Source organism: Sinocyclocheilus grahami, unplaced genomic scaffold (assembly GCF_001515645.1).
Source record: "Sinocyclocheilus grahami isolate Dianchi unplaced genomic scaffold, SAMN03320097.WGS_v1.1 scaffold700.1, whole genome shotgun sequence".
Lineage (NCBI taxonomy): Eukaryota > Metazoa > Chordata > Actinopteri > Cypriniformes > Cyprinidae > Sinocyclocheilus > Sinocyclocheilus grahami.
The window spans coordinates 335,048-360,253 of record NW_015505879.1 but is presented as its reverse complement, the minus strand read 5'-3'; the positions used below and the strand labels follow the sequence as shown (position 1 = coordinate 360,253).

Genomic DNA, 25,206 nt, shown 5'->3' with positions numbered 1-25,206 from the left:
AGCAGCAGTAGTAGTAGTAGTAGTAGTAGCAGCAGCAGCAGCAGCAGCAGTAGTAGTAGTAGTAGCAGCAGTAGTAGTAGTAGTAGTAGTAGCAGCAGCAGCAGCAGTAGTAGTAGTAGTAGCAGCAGCAGTAGAAGTAGTAGCAGCATTAGTAGTAGTAGTAGTAGTAGTAGTAGCAGTAGCAGCAGCAGCAGCAGTAGTAGTAGTAGTAGTAGTAGCAGCAGCAGCAGCAGTAGTAGTAGTAGTAGCAGCAGTAGTAGAAGTAGCAGCAGTAGTAGTAGTAGTAGTAGCAGCAGCAGCAGTAGTAGCAGTAGTAGTAGCAGTAGTAAAAAGAATATAGAAGAAAGGGGTTATCTTTGTGAATGTGTAGGCTTGACAAAGCCAATATGCCTACATATGTACTATTAAAGCTTATCATTGTTCCGATTCTTTTTCTGAGATTACATTTCTAACATTAAAGCTTTAAAGGAATGACCATCAAACTTGACACAAACCTTCCGGCTGTTTTGATTAGGTAGGCTATTTATATCTTTTCTGATGGGTCCTTCAAACTTCAACTGTCAAAAACTCAAACGTAAACACACAGAAGGCTTTTTAACCCATTTAAGCTTAAGTTAAATCTACCTATCTAGTATATATATATATATATATATTTTTTTTTTTAAAACTTTTTATGCTACTATATTATCATATTTGTTGTTCTTAAATTAAGTTATGCTATACTGAAGATTTAATAATGAGGGCAAGTGATATGCTTCTTTAAATTATTTTATTTTAATCAGAATCAGCTTTATTCGCCAAGTGTGCGCAAACACACGAGGAATTTGTTGTGGTTTTTTAAGAAGCTCTTACATACATGCAAACATACATATATACATACATACATTTCATTTAAGATGAAAGGCAATATTTCTTGGCATGATTCGACTACGGTAGGCCTGATTCTCGTCTATAATCTATAATCAAATATTACACAAGAAAGCAACCCATTGTTCTCAACCCAGGTCCACAAGATGGCAGTGCAACTCAGACCAACTGTTAGATGACAGAACAGAACTGGGTGGATTTAATGTAGCTCGATACCCAAGTTGGCCATTAGGAGGAGGTGAAACTGGCGCGAGCTCCCTAATTCACTGGAACAGCAACCTGACAGACAAATATCACTAACGCCCATTAAGAGGCAATAGGAAATGAATCGAGTCGTGAAATTAGTTGCCTCTCCATCCCACTGAGAGAAGAGACCTCCCTGCTACACCAGCAGCCCCTCTGTCGCACTTTGGGATTTATCCGCATTTTCTCTCATCCCCCCGGCTTTGTTCTGCGTTTAGATACATTATCTCCCTTCGCTTCGTCGAAATGGCTACGCGAATTGACAAAGAGGCTTGCAGAGAAGCATACAATCTGGTGCGAGACGACAGCTCAGATATATGCTGGTGAGTGAAGCCTTGATTTACTGCACATCCAGAGATGCGGTTTGGCGCGTGCTGGCTGAACTCGCTACAGTGTTTCAACAATTAGAATCTTTCAAATTAAACATTAAACGCCGATTTAATTGACTCATGGACAGTGTGTTGTGCAACATGTAGGGATGGGTCTTGTAACACAGGGGAAGTGTGTCCAAATCTAGTTTGCAGCCTATCTAGGCAGCATTTTGGCCAGATAGGCTGCTCTCTAGGGTTTGAGCCACAGCCAGCATTTGACAACAGTTAAAATATCAATTTTGATTTTTAAAGGGCATCTTTTAAGTATGATGGCTCTACCATTGTACCGGCTGGTCACGGATCCGACTACGAAGAATTCAAGAGTCAGTGTACAGGTGAGTCCATTCTTTGAGATGTACCTGCTTTTATTATTGTTGGGAGGTATTTTTGGCAAAGTAGTTAAACAAATCAAGTGTTAAAGGGAAAGTTCACCTAAAAATGAAAGGCATATATTATAATTAAATGAGACTGACAGACTCAGTCAAAAGTAAATGGTGATTAACCTTATTTTATGAGTTCACAGAAAGAAAAAAACAACACGTATACAATACAGGTTTGAAACCACATGATTGCGAGTAAATAATGGCAGACCTTTCATTTTTTGGGGGGGTGATCTGTCCCTTTAAATCTACATCACATCACTAGGAAGTAATTCATTTTCCAAGGAAGACCATACCAAATATGGTTTCATACTTGTCCTAGATGACATGACATGAGGCCAAGCAACTGGTGGGAAGTTTAATGAGAGGATTCTAGCAAAAAGAAACACATTTGTATTCATACTACTATTCGTACTTGATATCTATTCTAATATACAGTATCTGTGGTTTTGGGACCAGTAATTTGAGCTACTGCAAATGTAGTATGTTGTACTGGGTGCACTATATTTTTTATAACTGTAAATAACTGTCTAGCTCCGTTGAAAGAATGACATGATGTAATTTTCGCCTCTCATTCTGTCATCTTAATTGAACAGAGATTTGGGCGTGGTGCTCAGTTCAGTCTCCATGAGTAGATTATGCAGCCACTAGCAGATGTAAACTTGTACAAATGTTGCAATGCCTTGGTTTCCTGCTCTGTGCTCTGACAGATGATCAAATATGTCTTCCTATATGGAGCAGTGTGTGACAATAAGCACTTTTGTTTATGGAGAATATTTTAGTCATGAAGTTGACTTGTGAAATAATTACTTATGTTTTAAATCCAAACAGAAAAGATGTCATTTGTGCCATAGCCACCCATAAACTGATTTATCCAGCAATACATTTATTATTTTGGTAGATTTTTGAGTAGTTGGAGAATCTAGTGGACCTTGGAATCTCCCTAAAACTCTGTAGTGGATAGGACAAAATGAAAATATAGTTGCAAAATTTCTGCTTTATAAAGAGATAGGTAGTGGCAGTCAGTAGCTTTATGAATTATTTTAACTTTATTATGTGGTTTTATGTGATAGAAAATCTCTTACTGAAGAATATGATTTTAGAATGCTTTCATTTATTATCTGCTCCATCAACATAAAATTCAAAATGGGTTTCTGGGTCAAAGTGACTCGGAATTATAGAGCGGGTCACATTTTTTCATATAAAAAGAAAGCTCGTTTTTTTTTTAGGTGATGTCTAAAAGATTGAATATTTGAAATATTTCGTTGTGCTGCATCATCATAGCCTGGAAACCTGGAAGTACAGTGCACATGTAGTCAGCACAAAAATGCTGACTTTCTGGAAGTGAAATGTGCCGCACACGCAAGAGGAAGTAGAAGTGTGTGGAAGCATTGACACATCGCAAAAATGTCAGTGTGTCACCGTGTTTTCACGCAATCGTAAAATAAGACAGAACAACTCTCTCATTTTTACTAGAGTCCATGCTTTCCCGTTCACTTGGCATGTTGAACGCTCACTTCCTAAATGTGGTTTGTTCGAGGTTTCAGTTCTGTTAAAATACAGCAGAGGTCTCTATAATGTGACTTAGATTCATCATCCACTTTGTACTTGAAACTTGAACAGCCAATGTGCCAAATACAACTGACAGTATTACCCATGGTTCCCTGACTTAGCTTCTTAAACCTTAAGCCCAGTTAATCAACAACAGAAAACCAGATATTATCAGTCTCAAGTAGAGCCAAGGGAATTCACCTGAGCATTTGTTTTCCAGTAAAGTCCTACTAAGGTTGCATTTAACCACTGTAAATTATACCCTGTACAAGACGGAACAAGAGCGTAATGCCCTTTGGTTTCTAGCAGCCATTTTTTAAAACTGGCCTATATGTTATAAAAGTAAAATAAAATGTTACCAAGTAAAAAAAAAAAACACTAACAATTTATATATATATATATATATATATATATATATATATTAGGGATGCTTCAAACTAGGCTGCTTATGTTGAAGTGTTTGGGATGTGGCTTTTAATGATGAGACCTTTTTTGTAATCAGGCTCTCAAAAAGTATATAACAATTTGGATATAGATTTATCGGCCAACATATCGGTTATTGGCTTTCAAAAATAACGAATAATGGGTTATCGGTATCGGCCAAAATTTTCATATAGGTGCATCCCTAATATATATATATATATATATAAAACAGTTGTTTATCGCTTTAATTATTAGGCATATAAGCAGAAGTTTGAAACTATTTTCACAGATCAATAAAGATCAAAGTGCAAAGGTGTGCACCACTAACATTTGAATGAATGGTTTAACAAGAGCTTTCTTCCGCACAATATCTCTCTGATACTGTCAGTGTCTAAACAGAAGCACGCCATAAGTGCAATTGATGTTATCTTTGAATCTAGTCCCAGTGCCACTGCAATGCAGTTGTAGCACATTTGGGAAGAAGTGGCCAGCTGTAAAGTTGAGAGAGACAGGGAGTGTTACAGATCAAATATTACACTGTAAATCACCCTTATCAATAGAGTTTGTTAACTAGATCACCTCCTGTCCTCACCCACTTTCTCTATTCCTTGTTTTTCATGTGGTATGATGTCATGGAGCTTAAATTTCCCAGCTTTGTCCGCCGCTCCCACGTGATGCTCTCAGATTGCATTTCATATCATGACGTCTTTCTCTGGAAAAGAAAACAATGCAATAGTGTAGATTCAAAACACTCGCTACAATGGAGACAGTGTTCAAGTTCTTCCTTGTTATTAAACAGACAAAGTTCAGCTAAACTGGACTGGAGTGACAATAATGAAGCACATTAATATGAGCTTCAAGATGAAATCAAACCTGATTATATCTACTTTAAATCAAGTTCCATGTTTTATTGTTCTTGATTCATTGATGCATGTTATTCCAAATAAAAATGCCCTATCAAAATGTAATAGTTTGCACCACCCTTTCAGTTGACATAATGAATCCCACTTACTATTTTAACTCCTCCCCTCCAGGCACCATTGCTCCACTTCATTTTTCACTCGGTTTTCTTGTTAAATATACTGTTTAACTAGAAAAGGCCGGATTATGAAAGTGAAATAAGTTGTTGGCTTAAAATAATTACAAACCAAAAGCAAACGTAGATGTCAGTGTTTGTGACTGTAGGCCAGTGATAGGTTTATGTTCAGTAATATGGAAGTAAACCAAACTGTACTGACTCCCCCCGCCCTGGTTATTTTATAACTTTTTTATTATTTATTATTATTGTTTATTAGGGGCCAAGCACCGAAGGTGCGATGGCACCTATTGTATCCGTTGGCTTTCTTTTTCTTCTTCTTCCGCTATTGAGTCTATGGCAGCCCACAGAACCGCTTGCAGGAAAGTTATGAAAGTTATGAGTCACCATAGCAAATTTAGAATCTCTAACTCAAACTCTCTAGTGCCACCACTTGTCCAAAGTTTCACTCATGTTTATGCTAATAACTTTTGAACCTTAAGGGCTAGAAACTAAATTCTATATGACGTAATTTTCCGTCATGAAAATTTTTCCGCCATTTTGAATTTTCTGAAAAACCTACTTTTTCAAACTCGTCCTAAACGGTTTGTCTGATTTTCACCAAAATTGGCTCAGATCATCTTTAGACCATGCTGGCAAAAAGTTATGGAATTCAAGTTGATTCGTCCAACCATTCTCGAATAACATGCAAACGAATTCTACAAAAAGCATGCTAAAATGGATGTGAGGCTATATCTCCGCAACGGTTTGGCGTATTGAAACCAAACTTGGTGTGTGTTATAACAAGCATGACTTGAGGCTACCTGCAGAGTTTCAGAGCAGTGCCACCTAGTGGTCAGGAGATATGAAAAATGGCTATTTTTACTTATAACTTCTGAATGGTTTTCCCTTGTCAACCATTTTGGGTGTCGGCCATTTTGAATTTTGTCATAAAATGCTATAATTTACGAACGCATTGACATATCATTACGAAACTCGGTATGCATCTTTGACACCATGCCCTGATGGTGCTCAAAAAGTTTGGGGGTTATAATGAAATTTCTAAAAATGCTAATAACTTTTGCTTTCATTGGCCTATTGTAATGAGACTGATGTTGATAGATTCCTTGGATCATGCCGAGAACATTGATACCAATTTTGCCATAATTGGCTGAACTTCCTGTCCGCCATTTTTATTCATGTGGAAAACCTACTTTTTCAAACTTGGATCATCTTCAGACCAAGCTGGCAAAAAGTTATGGATTTCGTGTCTATACGGAACAGTTTTCGTTAAGCGCATCAACGAATTTGCTGAAAAGATGCCAAACTGCATCTGAGGGCTGCATCTCTGCATAGCTTTGACATATTTACACCAAACGTTGTATGTGCCATTGTCACCTCACACTGACCACGACACATCAATTTGGTATCAGCGCCACTTATTGGTCAAGAGGATTATGCCATAGTCAGCTGAACTTCCTGTCCGCCATTATGATTTATGTTGAAAACATTCTTTTTCGAACTCCTCCTCAACCGTTGGTCTGATTTTCACCAAAATCGAGTCAGATCATCTTCAGACCGTGCTGACAAAAAAAAGAATTTTGCATCGATAGACGAAACCATTTTTGTATGCCATTGTCACTTAACACAAAACACATCACACATATTTGATAAAAGTGACACCTATTGGTCAAAAGTGATAGACCATTAAGTCATATTTTTAGTGTTTGTATTTATGATTTTTCAGCCATTTCAAATACAGTCATCCTAAAATGGCTTTAATTACTCATTGCTGCAGTTGGTCTGATGCTCCATGCCATGCTTAGCTCATTTTGCCTCTGTAGTGCTTGGCCCCGTAATTGTTGCTTGCAGCTATATTTTAAAATGTATTCATTTATTTAAAATGTTTTCAATCCAATAAAAAAAATTTACTTCTAAAGCCACTTTTCATAATGTATCTTTAATGATTTTCTTGTCTGCCAGAATAAAATCTGATTTATCTTTAGTTTAGTTGGCTTTTCTCAGCAAATGTTTTGCTTTATATGGAATAAATTTAAATAGTTACGCATTTAACACTTTTAAACAATTCACAGTCATCAAAGAAACGAGCAACTATCCAGAAAATTTCACAACTTAAGGATTTCTTTCTCTTTGACTCTCAGATGACAACCGTCTCTTCGGGTTTGTAAGGATCACAACGGGTGATGCCATGAGCAAGCGTGCCAAATTCACCCTCATCACCTGGATTGGCGAAAACATCAGCGGACTGCAAAGAGCCAAGATTAGCACTGACAAGACACTGGTAAAAGACATTGTGCAGGTGGGTTTTGCATTATTTGATTCCATAGCTTATGCCATATGCAAACGCTCTCAGACTTACAAACTTCGCCACACCCAGACAAGCAGATTTCAAGGTCTTTTTCACTGTAAACAAATTGGTGCATACATGCAAACACACCTTTCCCTCCATCACTCATAGTATGTTTTTCCATGCAGAACTTTGCCAAGGAGTTCATGATAAGTGATCCTAGAGAGCTGGAGGAGGATTATCTCCGCAATGAGCTGAAAAAGGCCGGCGGGGCCAACTACGACGCCCAGGCCGAATAGAACTTGGGGGCGGGTTCCATAGGGTTGGTGGAGAAGGAAGAGGAAAACGTCATCTCATACACGCGCACACACAGACATACACATACACACAGACAAACATAAATATACATACCTCACCCCTCTTGCCAGTCTGGCCATGGTTGATGTATCTATCTACTGTACTGTGCATCATCTCAAAGTCATCTCTACTAGTGCTATGAGGTTCTCTTTTTCTTCAGGGGCATTTTTGTAACTGTATAATCAATGGAGAGCATACAAGTCCAGCATTGTTTTCTAAGGGGTTTATTATAAATCTTCATCTCCCTGCTGAATACAGACCACTGTGTTTACTGTCTCAATCTCCCATGGAGAGGAAGACATCATGGAATGTGTGCATTTGTGTATGTGTGTGTTTGCAGACACTGCACTGTGACTGGTTTACTTGCATGCAGGGGGTGGAGTCTTAAAGGATCTCGTAGCTCTGATTGGCTGTTTCGCACTCTCCACCCGACCAAGGAGCAGCCATTTCTCTAGTGTAGCCTTCATTCTGGTTTAAATTAAAATACCCAAGAATGTCATTTTTCTTTTTTTATTAAAAAGTAGGTTTGATTTGCTTTAAAAACACAACCTGTGGTTCTTCCTTTAAAATAAAAATGCCTCCCGAGCCAAGAAAAGAAATAAGATGGTCACAAAAGTAATCACGTCAGAATAAAATTGTTGGTTTTTCAAGATGTTTTGTCCTTGTGTGTTATATTTTGCTTTGTTTGTGATTACTCTTTGATATGGAAGCCCGTTTCTGCCATGGATTAAAAAAATTATAATTAAATAATATCTGCGGTTTCTCAATTCAGACTTTGTTTCAAGTTGCAATTACCTTTTTTTTTATTCTGTGGTTGAAACAAAAAGATGTAGACTGAGATTTCTGAGGAAAAAAGTAAAAATTGCGAGACACATTCGGACCTTTTTCTTGCAATTCTGACTATCCTCTGAATTCTGAGTTTATATCTTTTTCTTGTCAGAAATCTGAGTTTGTCTCACAATTCACAACTCACGAATGTTTTTTTTTCTTCTCATAACGAGTTTGTCTCACAATTCTGATTTTTATTTTCAGAATTTATGTCTCGCAATTGCAAGTTAACGTCGCAATTCCAACTTCTATGAGAAACAAAAGTCAAAACTGTGGGATAGAACTCAGAATTGTGAAAAAAGTCATTAACTAATTGTTTCCTATGGTGGAATAAAGCTACCATACTTTGATACTATTTTCCATCGCTAAGGTAATGCCAGCTGCTTGGCACAACACTCTTCTGCACCAATGCTAACAATCCCAGAGGGTTTATGGGGGACTCCCAGGGGCTGTCATGGCCAGCGCTGTGGTTGGGTTGCCTCACGCCAAGCTGCTCTGCTCCAAAGCCTGTCAATAATGGACCCCAAAAACATTTCCCGCCCCCCTTTCCCCTCTGTTGTAACCTCTTTTCTTCTTTTCTCCTCCCCCCATCTTTCTTCCTACTCTCCCTGCCTTGCGTTCAGTCCAACAGATGTGTGCCCAACTGCATAATTGCTTAATCCATAATCTATAAGCTTCTTCCAGGCTGCTTTTATGACGCTGAGTTTTGGTAGCACAGAGAGACGTGAGGCAGGAATGTAGACGCTGAAATTAGGGCCTGTGGAAAATCTACATGTTTGTGTTGTCTTAATAGTTAGTCAAATTGGGTCAGTTGAGCTTAGCATTGCTAGTATTAAACCTTGGCATGTAAATCGTGCTGCACTGTTTGTCCTACAGATATGAACAATAGAAGAAATGCATTTTTACTTTAAAAAACGACAGGCATTATTTAATATATTGGTATAAGTCAGTATTGTTTAATTGTACATGCTCATTTCCCCTATTTTTCCATTTCAATTACACCGCTGTTCAAAAGTGTTTTAAATACATTTTTACCTTAAAAATTATACATTTGTTTTTTTCATCAGATAAGACAAAAGATTATACATATATATAAATATATAATATTAAAATAATTAATAATTAAATAATTAAAAATAATATACATTTTTATACTATACATTATAATAGTGGCACCTAAATTAAACATTTCAAACATTTATTTAAGTTTTTTATATTTAATTAAGACAAAATGGTATGAAATTTTAATCTCTATCAGTTATTGGGTAGAATTATAATATTAGTACATCCATACATGTGGTTGGGCTTTTTTGACTTTTTGACCACCTAGAAACTACTTAGCAACATGCTAAAAAGCATTTTAAACATGCTAGCAGCTGCACTGCGCCTATTAGCTGTGTTTGTAACAGATCTTAGCAGGAATAGCCTGAGTAGCAGCAGGTGTTGCTGAGTGACTTTGGGGACTAATTTAATGAGATAAATTACATGTGAATGTTAATTAGTTTCTCCTCACACAGAGGGACGGCCTTTGTATTGATCTTGTCATCAAGAATGTCCTGTTTAAGCCACACAAACTCTCTGTCAGTCAGACAGGCCAGTCCTTATATTTAGCTCCCTGCCCGTTTATGGGGCTTTGAGAGACGTACGTGTTCTGACAACTCGCTCGCTTGCTTGCTTTTCTACAACTCGCTGTCATACAGAATGTGTGTTTGAGAGCAAGAATGTTGTGCGTGTGTGTGTGGACATGTTTCTGAAGATTCTTTGGCATTTTGTTCACAAGGAAGTCACTGCCAGCTATTCTGCTCGGATCCTTCCTGCATTCCAGAGGCCTCCCAGTTCAAGTGTATTTCATACCCCACACACATAACTGAAGCCATGTGATGATTGTTTTGGTATAATATTACAAAAGAGAAATGTAAACTAGTGTTTAAATATTAAGGGTCAATGAAAGTTTTTGAAAGTAGTCTCTACATGTTCACCAAAGCTGCATTTATTTGATTAGTACCATAAAACAGTAATATTGTCAAATATTTTAAAATAACTTTTTTACAGTTCTTTTTCAACATGACCCTGAAGAAATCACTTTAATATACTGATTTCTTTGCTGCTCAAAAAACATTTCTCATTATTATCAAAGTTGTGCTGCTTAAAATGTTTGTGGTTGCCAGTTGCGATTATAACAGTAATGCACATTCTTCCAGTAATCTTTGAACGTTCAAAAGAAGAGAATTTATTTAAAAATGAAAATATTTTGTAATAATGTAAAAGTCTTTGCTGTTAGTTTTAATAAATTGCTGAATAAAAGTATTAATATCTTTAAGAAAAAAATTCTGACCCCTACATTTACTATTTTCAAAGTATTTTGTACACAGACACACACACACACACACACACACACACACACACTGTGTACAAAATACTTTTGATACTTCTGAACTGTTGTGCTACTGAAGAAAGTAACATTTTCATTTTTAAATGCATCCTTGCTGAATAAAAGTATTATTTTCTTTTTAAAAAGACTAAACCTTCAAGTATGTGTAAGTATGGTTTGTACACATCTTTGCTCACCAAATTAGCAATTTGCATACATTAAAAAATTGTTAGTGGCTTAAGGCTATTTGACATGAAATCTGTTTTGATTGGCAGTTAAGTCAAGTCAGTAGTGTAGGAGTCTGATGACAACAAACACAGTGTTTTGTTAACCTTTCATGGCTAGAATGGAAGAACCCAAGTGGAGGGCAGGGTTTACTCAATGATCTGCTGTTTTGCCTTATTATAGAGTTTTCTGATGTTTCGGAGGTGCTGGCTAAGGGGAATTTGTTTAAATACAAACACCTTTATTTACATCTGGGCCTAAGGCTACAGGAAATCTAGCGACAATGGCATGAGGGACTGCTGGTTAGTTTGGTTAAGTCTGGCTTTGGGGGAAGAGGAAGATGGGATTTAACTGGGGCAAGAAAGGGGCGCCCATTGAGAGTGAGTGAATGGGTCACTTCGCAATGTTCCTGTGAACCATTCAGGCTCTGGCACAGTGCTGCCATTGTCATGAGCTAACAAGATGCACTCCAACCAGCCAAACCTGGCTCCGTGCTCCAATTGTCACTAACCTGCTGGCCAGTGTTCGGGTCCCCATAACCAACAGTGTTCCCAACAACCCAACTTGCAATGTTCTCATGTGTTGCTAACCACAGGTGTTGAAAGTTCTGGAGCTATTTAAAAACAGCAATATTTTTACACATTTATAAAATATTATAATACACTCTTCTTTAGAACAAGAGCCTCGCATCATTCACTGACCATATGTTCAGTTGTGGGTTGGATTCAGCCCCCTCTTGAATGTTGCAGAGCTTCATGAAGGTTTGTTTTGTAGAAATGCTAATTGGTCTGGAAAATGCCTCAAATTCAGGGTAAAATTAATCTGCAAAATCAAAAAAAAAAAATTTTCTACTAGTCAGATTTGGACTTGACCAGCCAATTTAACTGGATAAATTATATTTAGTAAATTATACTATGTAATTTTAATTGAAACTTTACTTTTTTAATATATATATATATATATATATACTTATAATATAATATAAACCATTTCTGTTTCCATATTCCATTATTTCAGTGTCAAATAATCTTTAAGAATATGCTGATTTGGTGTTCAAGAAACATTTCTTTTTATTATCTATGTTGAAAACAGTTTTGCTGCTTAATATTTTTGTGGATACTATTTTTTATTGTTTGTCAGGATTCTTTGGTGAATATAAAGTTAAAAAAATAAAAAAGGATTTACTTAGATATATTTTTAACAACGTAAACATTTTTTATTTAACTTCTAATGAAATCATTGCATGCTCGCTTGATAAAATCATATTTATCTTAAAAAATCTTACTGGCAAAAAAGTCTTACACTTTTTTGAATGATCAAAGGTAACATGAGAATGCAGCACTGGTAAGGATTCATAAATGCAATTATAAACATTAACCAGGTACCAACAGAATCTTTCAGTACTGAACGAGGAAGCACCCTAACCAGAAACTGTCTGTATCTGGATCAGTTTAATTATTCCAAACAAATCTATCAATCTCCCTGAAATGTTAGCTCACTAGAAATGTCTGATTAATTGGGCTATCGCTCTTTAGTATATGGGTCAATGAGCTGGATAACAAAGTTATTCATTTATTGATCAGGCCCACTTCTAGCAATCCAATGCAGAGACCAACACAATGCAATGAAAGGTCAAGCGCAAAGATCAAAAGAAAAGGTCAGCTTTTATAGTCCCACACAAATTCAGCTGTTTAATTATGACTATCTAATTAGAAATCTCAAGTACACCCCCTATAATAAAATATCTGTCAAACCATTTGACTTCATATTTCATGAAGAGTTCATTTAAATTTTAAGAGAGTGTATCATACTGGAAAATAACCGTCAATATATTATATACAGTATTAAGTTGTATAACTATACTAAAATAAGAACAAAAATGAGTGTGCAAGAGTTAGGGCGTAATTAAGACTAAGATTTTTTCAACACAGAGCCCTTGATATTTTTAACCAGATACAGGTGCTATGCATCAGTCACACTTGAAGGCACTCATGACAGTTTAATGTGCATCTGATGATATTCAAATAAAGATAGGATAGACAGAAAACTAAAAGAAGAAATAAACAAAGGGTGTTTTCTTAATGAGTGAATTGTTAGATTCTTATCAAACAATGTGTTTCATTGATAACAGTAATATGGTTAAACACAAATGAGCACCACAGAGAACACAGCGTGTTTGCATGAGCTGGGTGCTAAGGTTTTCACCATTTCCTGTATAATGAGTGTGCTACAGACATTTACCATATAGGGCTGTGGCAGATAAAGGAAGGAGAAAGAAGAAGCATCCGAAAAGAAAGAGAGAAACCTCATGCCTCAACTTGCAGATTGGAGCTGCCACAAAAAGTGACTACTCTTACTGCCAGAGAAACCTTTCGGTTTAAAATGATAACGTTTCTCTCGGGTTGTGTCTGTGCCTGTTAGAAACATGTTTAACGAAGATACACAGAGCTACAGGATATGACCTTTCAATGCAAATAGTTGTGTTATGCAACATTGCTAACATTTAGAATATAATTATTTTGAATACAATTAATTAAATAGCAATAATAAAATATACATGTTCAATATAATAAGCAATTTAATGGTTGTATTACAAGATAGATATTAGGCTATGGGGAATTTATGAGCTTATATACTGTAGTAGGCTATATATACAGTACATTGGGATATGTGTGATTGGGTTATATTACTCATATTGAAGCTAGAAAGGAGGCATGATTGTTATAGAATCATCGCAGCATATTTAAATATTACAGTATATAAATACATCAACGGCACATTAGTTATGCTTCATGAAATAAATTAGAATTTTTACTTCTCTCCACATGCTGTCACGTTTGATTCTACATGCTCAATTAGCACCAAACTTCCACAGGAACAACCAAATTGAAAAAGGCCAGGTCTATGCATGTACAAACCGTAAGCAGGTTGGTTTGCAGCACAATAGCTGCGTTGTTGCTGTTTACACCTGCTCATTAGGACTGCACTGTACACACTGATAATGTAAAATTAGGTTGTAAAAACCCGTCATGTGAACTTCACATAGTAGTCCACATGCTCTGTGATCTGTATAATGTATAAACCTTGGCTTTTTCAAGATTACTTAAAGATAAGTCTCATGAAGTGAACATTTTACCAATTTGAAAAGCTCATAAATCATCATGCTTAAAAGCAAATTAATAATTTAATTGATTTAAATTTAATGTTGAGAGGTATGAGGGTTAGATGTAATAAATAACAGTCTTGGCATGAAAACCAATGCATCTATGAGAGGCCTCTATAGCTATATACAGCAATATTGCTATATAATATAGCTTCTATATTAATTTTGATTATAGTAAATGTCTCTGTGTGGTGGTTTTGGCTTCAAAAGAACTGTAAAAAACTATCATCTACACTGTAGGGAGCAGTCACAAAAACACAGCTTAATAAACATACTAAATGATGTTTAGAAGATGTAAATTAAGAAAGGTTTTGAGAGGGATTGATGGGATAAGGGATAGAAATCATTTAAGTTAATAGAACGTGATATCCATGTGATAAAACAAATGTGTGCACATACATTTGACAGTTAATGATCAGCTTCCACTAACTTGAGAGAAGTAAGGAATCCTCACAGCAGTAGAGAATCTCAGCCCTGAGCACTGGCACAGAGTTCAACAAGCCTCCATGCTGGGCGGATGATTGATGCGCATGCGCAGAACATTCATTTGCGTTGCCGTGAGCTTTTGCGCTTCATTCATTGCATTATGATAGCCAGTCTTTAGGTCTCCGTCGCACAGACGTGAATACTATCCCTCCCAATTCATTTGACTATTTCCATTTCTGTGGATGCCCTTAAACGGCTTCTTTTTAAACTTCTGGTTAAGACTGCTGAACGTCAGCGGGCATCACGCCCAGATCTCACATGAATCTCATGCCCTTAAAAGGCGTTTTTCATCGCCTGCTGAGAAAGATCTGTAAACCCTACGGAAAAGACAAGGCTGATGCTTTAAATAACTGTGTTAGTCTACCCTCTTCTGGACAACAAGAGGCACTACTAACATCAAACTAATTATACACACGCACACACACACACACATGTCTGGTCAGCTATCCTTGTGGAGACTCTCCATAGGTGTGATGGTTTTTCTACTGTACAGACCGTATATTCTATTGCCCTACACCAACCCTACACCTAAACCTACCCCTTACAGGATACTTTCTGCATTTTTAGATTTTCAAAAAACTTAATTCTGTACGATTTATAAGCTTTTGTACCCGTGGGGACCACAATTTAGGTCCCCACCGTGACACGAGTCCCCATGAGTCTGTGTGTAGTCAGGTTTAAGTCCCCACCAGGATATATAAACCTGTACACACACACACACACACACACACACACACTGTTGGGAAGGATAGGCCTACTTTGGAAATGTAATAGGTTACAGATTACAAGTTACCCTATTTAAAATGTAATAAGTAGTGTAACTATCTCAATTACTTTATAATGTAATATGTAACTGATTACATTTAATTACTTTTTGATCACTTTTCTAAATTTCTTATGTTTTCAACTATTAATCATTTTGAAACATGCAAAGCAGGCAGGGTTCTTAAAGCAGGACTCGACACAAAATCATTCATCACTTGAATTAAGATTATAATAATTTGATTTAAAGCACAGCCACCACAAAATCAGACGTTAGCACATCTTTTTACTTTGAGATCATTCTGAGGTTAAATACAGATTTAAAATCCTTACAAGAAATAGTTTAATAGCTATGATTTGAAATCAAATCTTTGGATATGGCGGTTAACACTGATATCCAACAATGCCTGGGGAAAACAGTTAATCTTAAAAAAAGTCATATACATAAACCCAAATAGGAAATAAAAGAGTTATCGAATAAGCACGTGTCCTAAACTCCTGAAACATTTGGTTTCTCAAATTTTAGAGCAGTCAGTGCAATTTATGAAAGAAATCAATCAAATCTGTATGTGTGGAAAAAAAATTCAGATGTAACCCCTTTGTAATCGTTAACATTCTCATAAGTAACACATTCTTTTCTCAGTAACTGTAACTGATTACAGTTACATTTATTTTGTAATTAAATTACGTAATTTGATTACATGTAAGTAGTAACTCCCCAACATCATGTTAGTATTTAAATCTAAGATTAAAAAGCGGTTGCAGTAGAAAAAGTAGCTACCGTGTGGTGTTTTTTTTAGTACTGGTAAATGTAATTTTAGTAGTAGTATCCTTCGTTCTTCTTATTTTCGATACAAGTTCCAGCTAATTTGCCTCTAGGAAAACCACAATCCCTCCGCGGATGACGCAGCTCTGATTCAGCCAATCACAGCGCGTTTCGAAGTTTCTCTCCATTCATTGGTCTTCTGCGCGTGATGTTGTGCGGAACCAGGAAATAGTGTGTGTGTGTGTGTGTGTGTGTGTGTGTTGTTTACATCGTGAGTCGAAATGTCACGCTGACTGAACCGCTGAGCAGGTCTTGAAAATCCCACTTCAGTCTTTCATAACTCAAGTGTGCACTGTATTTAAACATTTTCCATTAGCACTTAGTTTTAGTAGGAAGCTGGATAAATATTTCATGTATTCTGTTGTGCCCATGACACTTAATTCCATGAATTAGTTCATTTATTTTTTACGTTGATTCGTGTTTTCCTTCAGGGTGATGGGGAACGCTGATAATGTTGTAGCGCAGAAACGACTGGCTCGTTTTCGTCCGGATGAGAGATCTGTTATAGAGGGGACATTTGACAGGCTTCATGGATCTGGCTCCTCTGTTTCATCTTGAAAAACGGGGAAGGTTTTATCCCTAGACATGTTGAAGGTAAGCATCTGTGACATAACAATACATTGAACTGGATCTGTTATACTTGAACTGCTGGAGTCTGTATGATAACATTTATTTGATTAAGTTTGTTGACTATTATGTCCTTGTTAGCTTTAGAAAAGATTGCATCGCACTATCCTTAATGATTTTGTGTTCTGGTGTGACATTGTATTGAACCAGGGTTATTATAGTTAAAACTAAAATAAATAACTAAGACTGATATGAAAATGTATAAAAACTATTATACTTTTAAAAATGTTTATAAAAATCAAGCGTCGCGTTAGTTCTGGCAGGTCACGTTAGTTAAGCTCGCATCAGCTGATCCCCATCTACCTATAGGAATACGACACCTATCTAAGCATATTATCAGCAGTTTTCGCATTGCTCAATAGCTAATTACCCTCCTCCATCCCCAGCTCCTCCTCTGTCAGTCAGGATTCAGCCTTCTGATTCTCCTTTGAATCAGACTAATTCTAAATGTGTACATTAAATGATTGAACTTTAATGATATCTGCAATACATTTATGTTGCTTCTGTTCTGTTTACTCTGGTGTGTACATTAAATGATTGAACTTTAACGATATCTGCAATACATTTATGTTGCTTCTGTTCTGTTTACTCTGGGGGGTTATCGCTGCTCTCCCTGCTCTCCTCCATGCTAGGCTGCATGGATGCACAGGAAGTTCTTGCCCAGAACAGAACCATACCACCAATCCAAACTGTATGCTAATTGTCAATCATCTTTGACGATAGTGGTCCTGACAGAAATGACAAAACATACACCAAAATTACTGAAATTTTAACTAAAATTAGAATGAAAAATAAAATATAAAAAATAATAAAAATTCAAATTATTGTAGTATAATTGTATCCAAGTTATACTAAAATAACACTGGCTTAAACTGAATGTTTCAAAGACCACATGGGAACTGATTTTAGAAAATGCCCACATATTTTCAAATTTTCCACATACAGTAATTACTTCCTCATGGAATGGACAGTTATAAATAATTGGGTATTGTTATTGGATAAACATTTAAATGTTGTCTGATGTTATTTGTAAAAAGACAGAAGAGTATTGTAGAATATCTAAAAAGAAGCATGTGCTAAAACATAAATGTAAATGTTATGACTGGTGAACTGATGCAAGTCATTCAAACTTCTATTGTTTAAACTGCATGTCTGTGCCAACACTTAAAGGAATAGTTCACCCAAAAATGAACATTTTGTCATCATTTACTGACCCACATGTCATTCCAAACCTGAATAAGATTCTGTCTTATGTTGAATACAAAAGACAATATTTTGAAGAACCAAACAGTCGTTAGTCCCCATTGACTTCCATAGTAGGGAAAGAAATACTATGGAAGTCAATGGGGACCATCAACTGTTTGATTACCAGCATTCTTCAAAATATCTTCTGTTATGTTCAACATAAGAAAGAAACTAATACAGGTTTGGAATGACATGAGAGTGAGTAAATGATGACAACATTTTCATTTTTGAGTGAAATATCCCTTTAACATACATGGATATTGACTTTTCAGTTTTCCTTTTATTTGTTTTAGATGACAATGGCAAAGATGGCCTCAGAATCCATGATAAAAAGAGTATTTCAGGGCATACACAGCATTTATCTAGGAGTGCCAGTGCCCCCTGGTGATGGGATAAGTCGCGAGCAGCTGGTGATTTTCTTGGCAGATATTCTTAGAGGAACTGCAGAAGAAGGTGCACCTTTGGTCTTGGCAATGGCTTAGGGTGCAAAGGCTACTGCTACCACAACTGAGCAGATCAGAGGTGTAAGTATCACCAAAATCTAATCATACAAAGTGTTTCAGTATCGGTGTTGTGTTATTTATATATTATAGTATTCATTCATTTTTATATTTTTAGTTTTCATTTTATTTTTGGTTTAAGTTTTCGTAATTTTGTTACATTTAAATTATTAGATGAATAATTTCTATATAAATTTCATTTTGATTTTTAAGCTTAAATTTTCAGCTAATATTTTATTTTTATTTCAGCTTCATTTCAATTATTTTTAATGGCTTTAGTTAACTATAATAACAGTTAATTAAAGCCACAATCAGATAAACCACTTAGTTTGCTGACTCATGATAGCCATTTAGACCCACAAACTCAATTTAACAATAAAACATCTCAATTCAATTTCTAAATCATTCTTGCTTCTATGATATCGTAATATTTTTATTTTTGTTTATTGAATAGTTTGTGGAGGACCTGGTTTCAGCTGCAGTGCAGACTCTAGCCCACAGGGAGCATCTGCGAGCTTGGCAACCAGATCACATGAGTGATGGGCCTCAAGGTTTTAAGCTTCTGGCAGAACAGCTGACCTCTGAATTAAAATCTTCAGGTTTGTAGCAGTAACAAAATAAACAGTTTTAAATTCAAATAAAAATTAATAGTATGACTCAAAAATTGTGTATATACTGTGTATATATATATATATTAGTATTTAGCTGTAAATTTTTTTTATTGCACTTTTAGTTTTAGTTAATGATAACAAATCTGTAACCAACAGATATAGTGCACACCAAAATAACTATTTAAAGGGGTCATATGATGCGATTTAAATTTTTCCTTTCTCTTTGGAGTGTTACAAGCTCTTGGTGCATAAAGAAGATCTGTAAAGTTGCAAAGAATAAAGTCTCAAATCCAAAGAGATATTCTTTATAAAAGTTAATAGTCAGCCACGCCCCCCTAAAACGGCTTGTTCTAACACGCCCCCACATGTCTACGTCACGATGTGGGAAGATTTGCATAACGCCGCCCAAATGTTCACGCAAAGAAAGAAGGCGTAACTTTTATTCTCGCTGTAGTATTGTTGCTGCCGCCATGTTGTGAAGGCGCTGTGTGTTTGTTGTGAAAGTGAAACAACTTTGTTTGGTCTTCCAAAAGAGGACGATATCTGCTTTGTCATGTCTAGAGCTGATCCGTGCTGGTCGCTGAGGAAATACATCAACTTCACACTGTGGATCGCCAGATCAGCTTTCACCGTGGACGAAGCGTAGTCCAGTCCGGGGTCGTCACATGTGGTTGCCGCAAGCCGCAAGCCGTTCTCAAGCTCGCCGTGTGTGACGCTGTGTTTCGTTGTGAAAGCGAAACTACTTTGTTTGGTCTTCCAAAAGAGGACACGACTAGAAATCAGTGGTTAAGTTGTATTTACAACACTGTTCCAGAACAGTTCAACCCAAATATTCAGATGTGTCCAGCGCATTTTATGGAGGACTGTTTCCTGGGAGAGTAGACTACAATGCCGGCTGTTCTGACTCGCATACTGTAAGTACGTTTTTTTTTTTATATATAAAGAATTTGCCACTGACGATTCAAACGCGAGTTTTTTGGGCAGTGTAGAGTAGCACGGGTTTTAATGTTTTTGTCTCGTCACTCCGGCCGGACAGGGCATCACAGTAATGGTAGGGGCATAACATTTCCGTCACATGCTTGAGGTATTCGGCCAATCACAATGCACTGGATAGCTGGCCAATCAGAGCACACCTCGCTTTTCAGACCGATGAGTTTTGTAAAAATCGACGCGTTTCAGAAAGGCAGGGGCATAGAAGAGAAACAATAATGTACAGTATGTGGAAAATAATGTGTTTTTTTTTACCTTAAACCGCATAAACACATTTCATTACACCAAATACACAAAATAATGTTATTTTTAGCAACATCATATGACCCCTTTAATATAATTAGTCCTTGTTGTTTCTATAGATCAGAATACATGTGATACTCCTTGTCTGGAAGACTGGCTGTTCCGGATCCCAGCAATGGCCATGTTTTTGGAGCTCCTGATTGGTGAAGGTCTAGGAGTTAGGTTGCCCTCCCGTCCTCCCCCAACTCTGTTGCCTCCGTGTCAGTATGCTCCCCGGAGTGACCTCCGTTGTCTTTTGAATATACCTCTTCTGATGTTCCTGTCACCTCAGCTGCCAGCCTGACATAGTGCCCCCTGGAGGTTGCTATTCTCCACAAACATACATGGGGAAAGCTTCACCGGGCTGGTCCAAGTAGATATAACTGCAGATCGAGATCTCCAAAATGCGGCGTGAACTCCAAAAGTGGGCAGGACCTCCAAAATGGGGCGGGGTCTCCTCGCGCAAAGACTTTCATCATTGGCTCTGGCTCCAGCCAATTGTTATTGACTTACATTTTTACAAAAAAACGTTATAGTTTCTAGTTCATCTAAAATAAAATATGCTATATAAATAAATATTCTCCATGAGAGTAGAGCCCAAAGCTCGTGGCCAGTGGTGTTCGGACTGGAGTGTGAAGCTCTGCTTAATAAACGGGAATCACCCACGAGCTCTCCCGCGAGCCGTTACAGCGCAGCGAAGGGGAAAGAGTTTACTCTATTGCTTTGTTCTAAGCAACGGGGGCATCCCGGGCACGCAATTGGCAGGGTAGGAGGGGATAGTGATGCTGGGTGTAACTAAAAAGGTGCTATTGTCCGGTGAGGTCCGGATGGGCTGTTATGGAACGATCTCATATCGCATAATCTTATTAACTGTTTATCTCCTGAACTGCATCTTTTCTTTCTTGTGCTGTGCCTGCCTGTCAATGGGAGGAAGCCATGCCCTATTTTGGAGTTCCCACCCCGTTTTGGAGTTCCTGCCCCCATTTGGAGATCTCCAGGCTGCAGTCATACCCTTCTCGGCTGGTGGGCAACTGCAAAAGTCGGAGTCCCACTGTCATTTTGGTAAAGGACTCTAAAGGGCATATCTTCAGGGGCTTTGCATCTCAAAGCTGGGAGGTCAAACCTCAGTTCCAGGGTGAGTTTGGAAAGAAAAAAACATATACAGTGTTATGCATCTCAATTAATGTTTCTTCTTCTTTTTGCACTGTAGGTGATTCCAGGTGCTTCCTCTTCTCCGTTTTTCCATACATGCGAGTGTTCACCTGCACAGGCTATAACAATCATTACATGTACTTGAACCAGGGCCAGCAGACTATGCCAAATGGCTTGGTGAGATAAATTTGAAAGGAATAGCACTCAAGAATGAAAATTTGCTCAAAATGTACTCACCCTTAGGCCATAGAGTTTGTTTCTTTTTCATCACTTGCTCACCCTCTGCAGTGAATGGGTGCCGTCAGAATGAGAGTAATCCACACGATTTCAATTTATCACCTCTTGTAAAGTGAAAATCTGCATGTTTGTAAGAAACAAATCCATCATTAAGGTGTTTTAACTTTGCATAATCCACAGTCCATAATCCATAATAACACTTAGTTCCTCCAGTAAAAAAAAGTATATCCCCTGTGATACTCTCACATCTCCATGAGAGTAGAGCCCAAAGCTCGTGGCCAGTGGTGTTCGGACTGGAGTGTGAAGCTCTGCTTAATAAACGGGAATCACCCACGAGCTCTCCCGCGAGCCGTTACAGCGCAGCGAAGGGGAAAGAGTTTACTCTATTGCTTTGTTCTAAGCAACGGGGGCATCCCGGGCACGCAATTGGCAGGGTAGGAGGGGATAGTGATGCTGGGTGTAACTAAAAAGGTGCTATTGTCCGGTGAGGTCCGGATGGGCTGTTATGGAACGATCTCATATCGCATAATCTTATTAACTGTTTATCTCCTGAACTGCATCTTTTCTTTCTTGTGCTGTGCCTGCCTGTCAATGGGAGGAAGCCATGCCCTATTTTGGAGTTCCCACCCCGTTTTGGAGTTCCTGCCCCCATTTGGAGATCTCCAGGCTGCAGTCATACCCTTCTCGGCTGGTGGGCAACTGCAAAAGTCGGAGTCCCACTGTCATTTTGGTAAAGGACTCTAAAGGGCATATCTTCAGGGGCTTTGCATCTCAAAGCTGGGAGGTCAAACCTCAGTTCCAGGGTGAGTTTGGAAAGAAAAAAACATATACAGTGTTATGCATCTCAATTAATGTTTCTTCTTCTTTTTGCACTGTAGGTGATTCCAGGTGCTTCCTCTTCTCCGTTTTTCCATACATGCGAGTGTTCACCTGCACAGGCTATAACAATCATTACATGTACTTGAACCAGGGCCAGCAGACTATGCCAAATGGCTTGGTGAGATAAATTTGAAAGGAATAGCACTCAAGAATGAAAATTTGCTCAAAATGTACTCACCCTTAGGCCATAGAGTTTGTTTCTTTTTCATCACTTGCTCACCCTCTGCAGTGAATGGGTGCCGTCAGAATGAGAGTAATCCACACGATTTCAATTTATCACCTCTTGTAAAGTGAAAATCTGCATGTTTGTAAGAAACAAATCCATCATTAAGGTGTTTTAACTTTGCATAATCCACAGTCCATAATCCATAATAACACTTAGTTCCTCCAGTAAAAAAAAGTATATCCCCTGTGATACTCTCACATCCAAATCCACTGACATATTTGTTTAGAACTGGTTTGGACTGCTTTCATTTGTAAGCAGTGTTTGATCTGTACATATTTCTATCCTGAGTCAGTTGAGTCGACTTTTCCCTGGAGGAAGCAATATAATGGATAGAGGCCTCGTATTTTAGCTGAAAGCAGTGGCTTGATGTTAAAACATCTTAATGTGGGATTTGTTTATTACAAACAGCAGCTTTTCACTTCACAAGAAATCAATTGATGGACTGGAGTCATGTGGATTTTTGTGATGTCTTTATCAGCTGTTTGGAGTCTCATTCTGACGGCACCCATTCACTTCAGAGGATCCACTGGTGAGCAAGTGATGTAATGCTAAATTTCTCCAAATCTGTTCAGATGAAGAAACTAATTCTTTTACATCTTGAATGACCCCAGGGTGAGTACATTTTCAGTGTATTTTTTATTTTTGGGTGAATTATTCCTTTAAACAGTGTTTAAGGCTTTATTACACTATGGAGCAAAGAAAAAATTCATAATTAACTGTCTTTTTAGGGTATGGGTGGTCATCATGGCTATTTCGGCTTGTGGTTGGACTGCGATTTTGGACACGGCCACAGTAGGGCTCGACCACGCTGCACCACATATGGCAGTCCTCAGCTCTCAGGAGACGAGGACTTCAAACTGGACACCGTGGAGGTGTGGGCCGTCGGGCAGCCACCTGAAGAACAGGAGCAGGTCTATGATAGAAATGTTACTATAGTGAATTTTGTATGTTTGGAGTGTGCATTTTGATTCAAAAAGTGTTTGTGTTGACGTTCAGGATGAGAAGAAGAAGAGCATATTAGATGCAGATCCTGAAGTACAGGCCATGATGGAAATGACAGGGAAGACCCTGCACAGCCAAGGCCTCCGAGAACCTGAGCAGGACGAGGAACAGTGAGGAAGGAAAAAAAGAAGACAATGTGTAGATCAAACCAGCAGTATTTCATTTCAGTGTTTGGTTTGGTTTGTGCTTTTACACTAATGTAGATATAGAGGAAACCACACTGTTGCAAACCACTTACTGAGGAGTTTATACAGTGTAGTTTTTATGTTAATATGTAAAATCCAGGAGCTGGTTTCCTGCTTTCTGTGAAATATTAAAATGTGCATACATTCTGTCAAATACTGTTAAACACTGAGTATTGACAACGTGTGACTGAAGTCTACATTTCACATCAAGTATCTGGATGTTATATATTTGTATTTTGCCTTGACTGATACATTTAGTGTCTTTAAACTGGAAGATTCACATTTCAAAATAAATAAATATATAAAACATATTTGTTTGCTTATGAATTGTTTCATCCCAATTAACACCTGCCAAATTCATAAATGTGAAAAGATGCGTTTCTCAGAATAAAAATGTAAAAGAGCAGTCAAGATTTCCTCAGTTCTCTTATAAAGATGAATTATGATATTACAAAACCATAATAAATAATATGGAAATAAAAATGTCACTTTTGTGTTTTGTTTCCGTCTGTTTGATTCATCACAATCATTTCTGCCATTTCTACTTGATTTTAGGCATTTTCAGAGTTTAGTCAATTCAGGGTAGTTGGATCGTGTGTGATGAACTTTAAACTATAACTTTGATAGATGCTGTACGCCTGCTTGGTATCAATCAAATATGCAGATAACTTTATTGTTTGCTGCTTATGGTGTTTTGAGTTATTCATATTATTTAACCACAAACAATCCTAAATCATTCTGCTCTACAACATCAGTTTTGGTATATAGCAATTGTGACCCGAAAATGTAAAAGAGCAGTCAAGATTTCCTCAGTTCTCTTATAAAGATGAATTATGATAATATTACAAAACCATAATAAATAATATGGAAATAAAAATGTCACTTTTGTGTTTTGTTTCCGTCTGTTTGATTCATCACAATCATTTCTGCCATTTCTACTTGATTTTAGGCATTTTCAGAGTTTAGTCAATTCAGGGTAGTTGGATCGTGTGTGATGAACTTTAAACTATAACTTTGATAGATGCTGTACGCCTGCTTGGTATCAATCAAATATGCAGATAACTTTATTGTTTGCTGCTTATGGTGTTTTGAGT

At 37.4% G+C, this 25,206-nt stretch overlaps 1 protein-coding gene and 1 pseudogene across 1 annotated transcript; both read left to right on the top strand.

Moving 5' to 3' along the window:
• Positions 1–1,092: 1,092 nt before the first annotated feature.
• LOC107559813 (coactosin-like protein) lies at positions 1,093–8,167 on the top strand. Its single transcript, XM_016243778.1, has 4 exons — positions 1,093–1,433; positions 1,734–1,816; positions 7,013–7,170; positions 7,347–8,167. Exons 1-4 carry the CDS (start codon positions 1,357–1,359, stop codon positions 7,455–7,457), a joined length of 429 nt encoding a protein of 142 aa, XP_016099264.1. The 5' UTR covers positions 1,093–1,356; the 3' UTR covers positions 7,458–8,167.
• An 8,186-nt stretch (positions 8,168–16,353) lies between these two features.
• LOC107559812 (TLD domain-containing protein 1-like) lies at positions 16,354–24,460 on the top strand (annotated as a pseudogene).
• Positions 24,461–25,206: the final 746 nt, after the last annotated feature.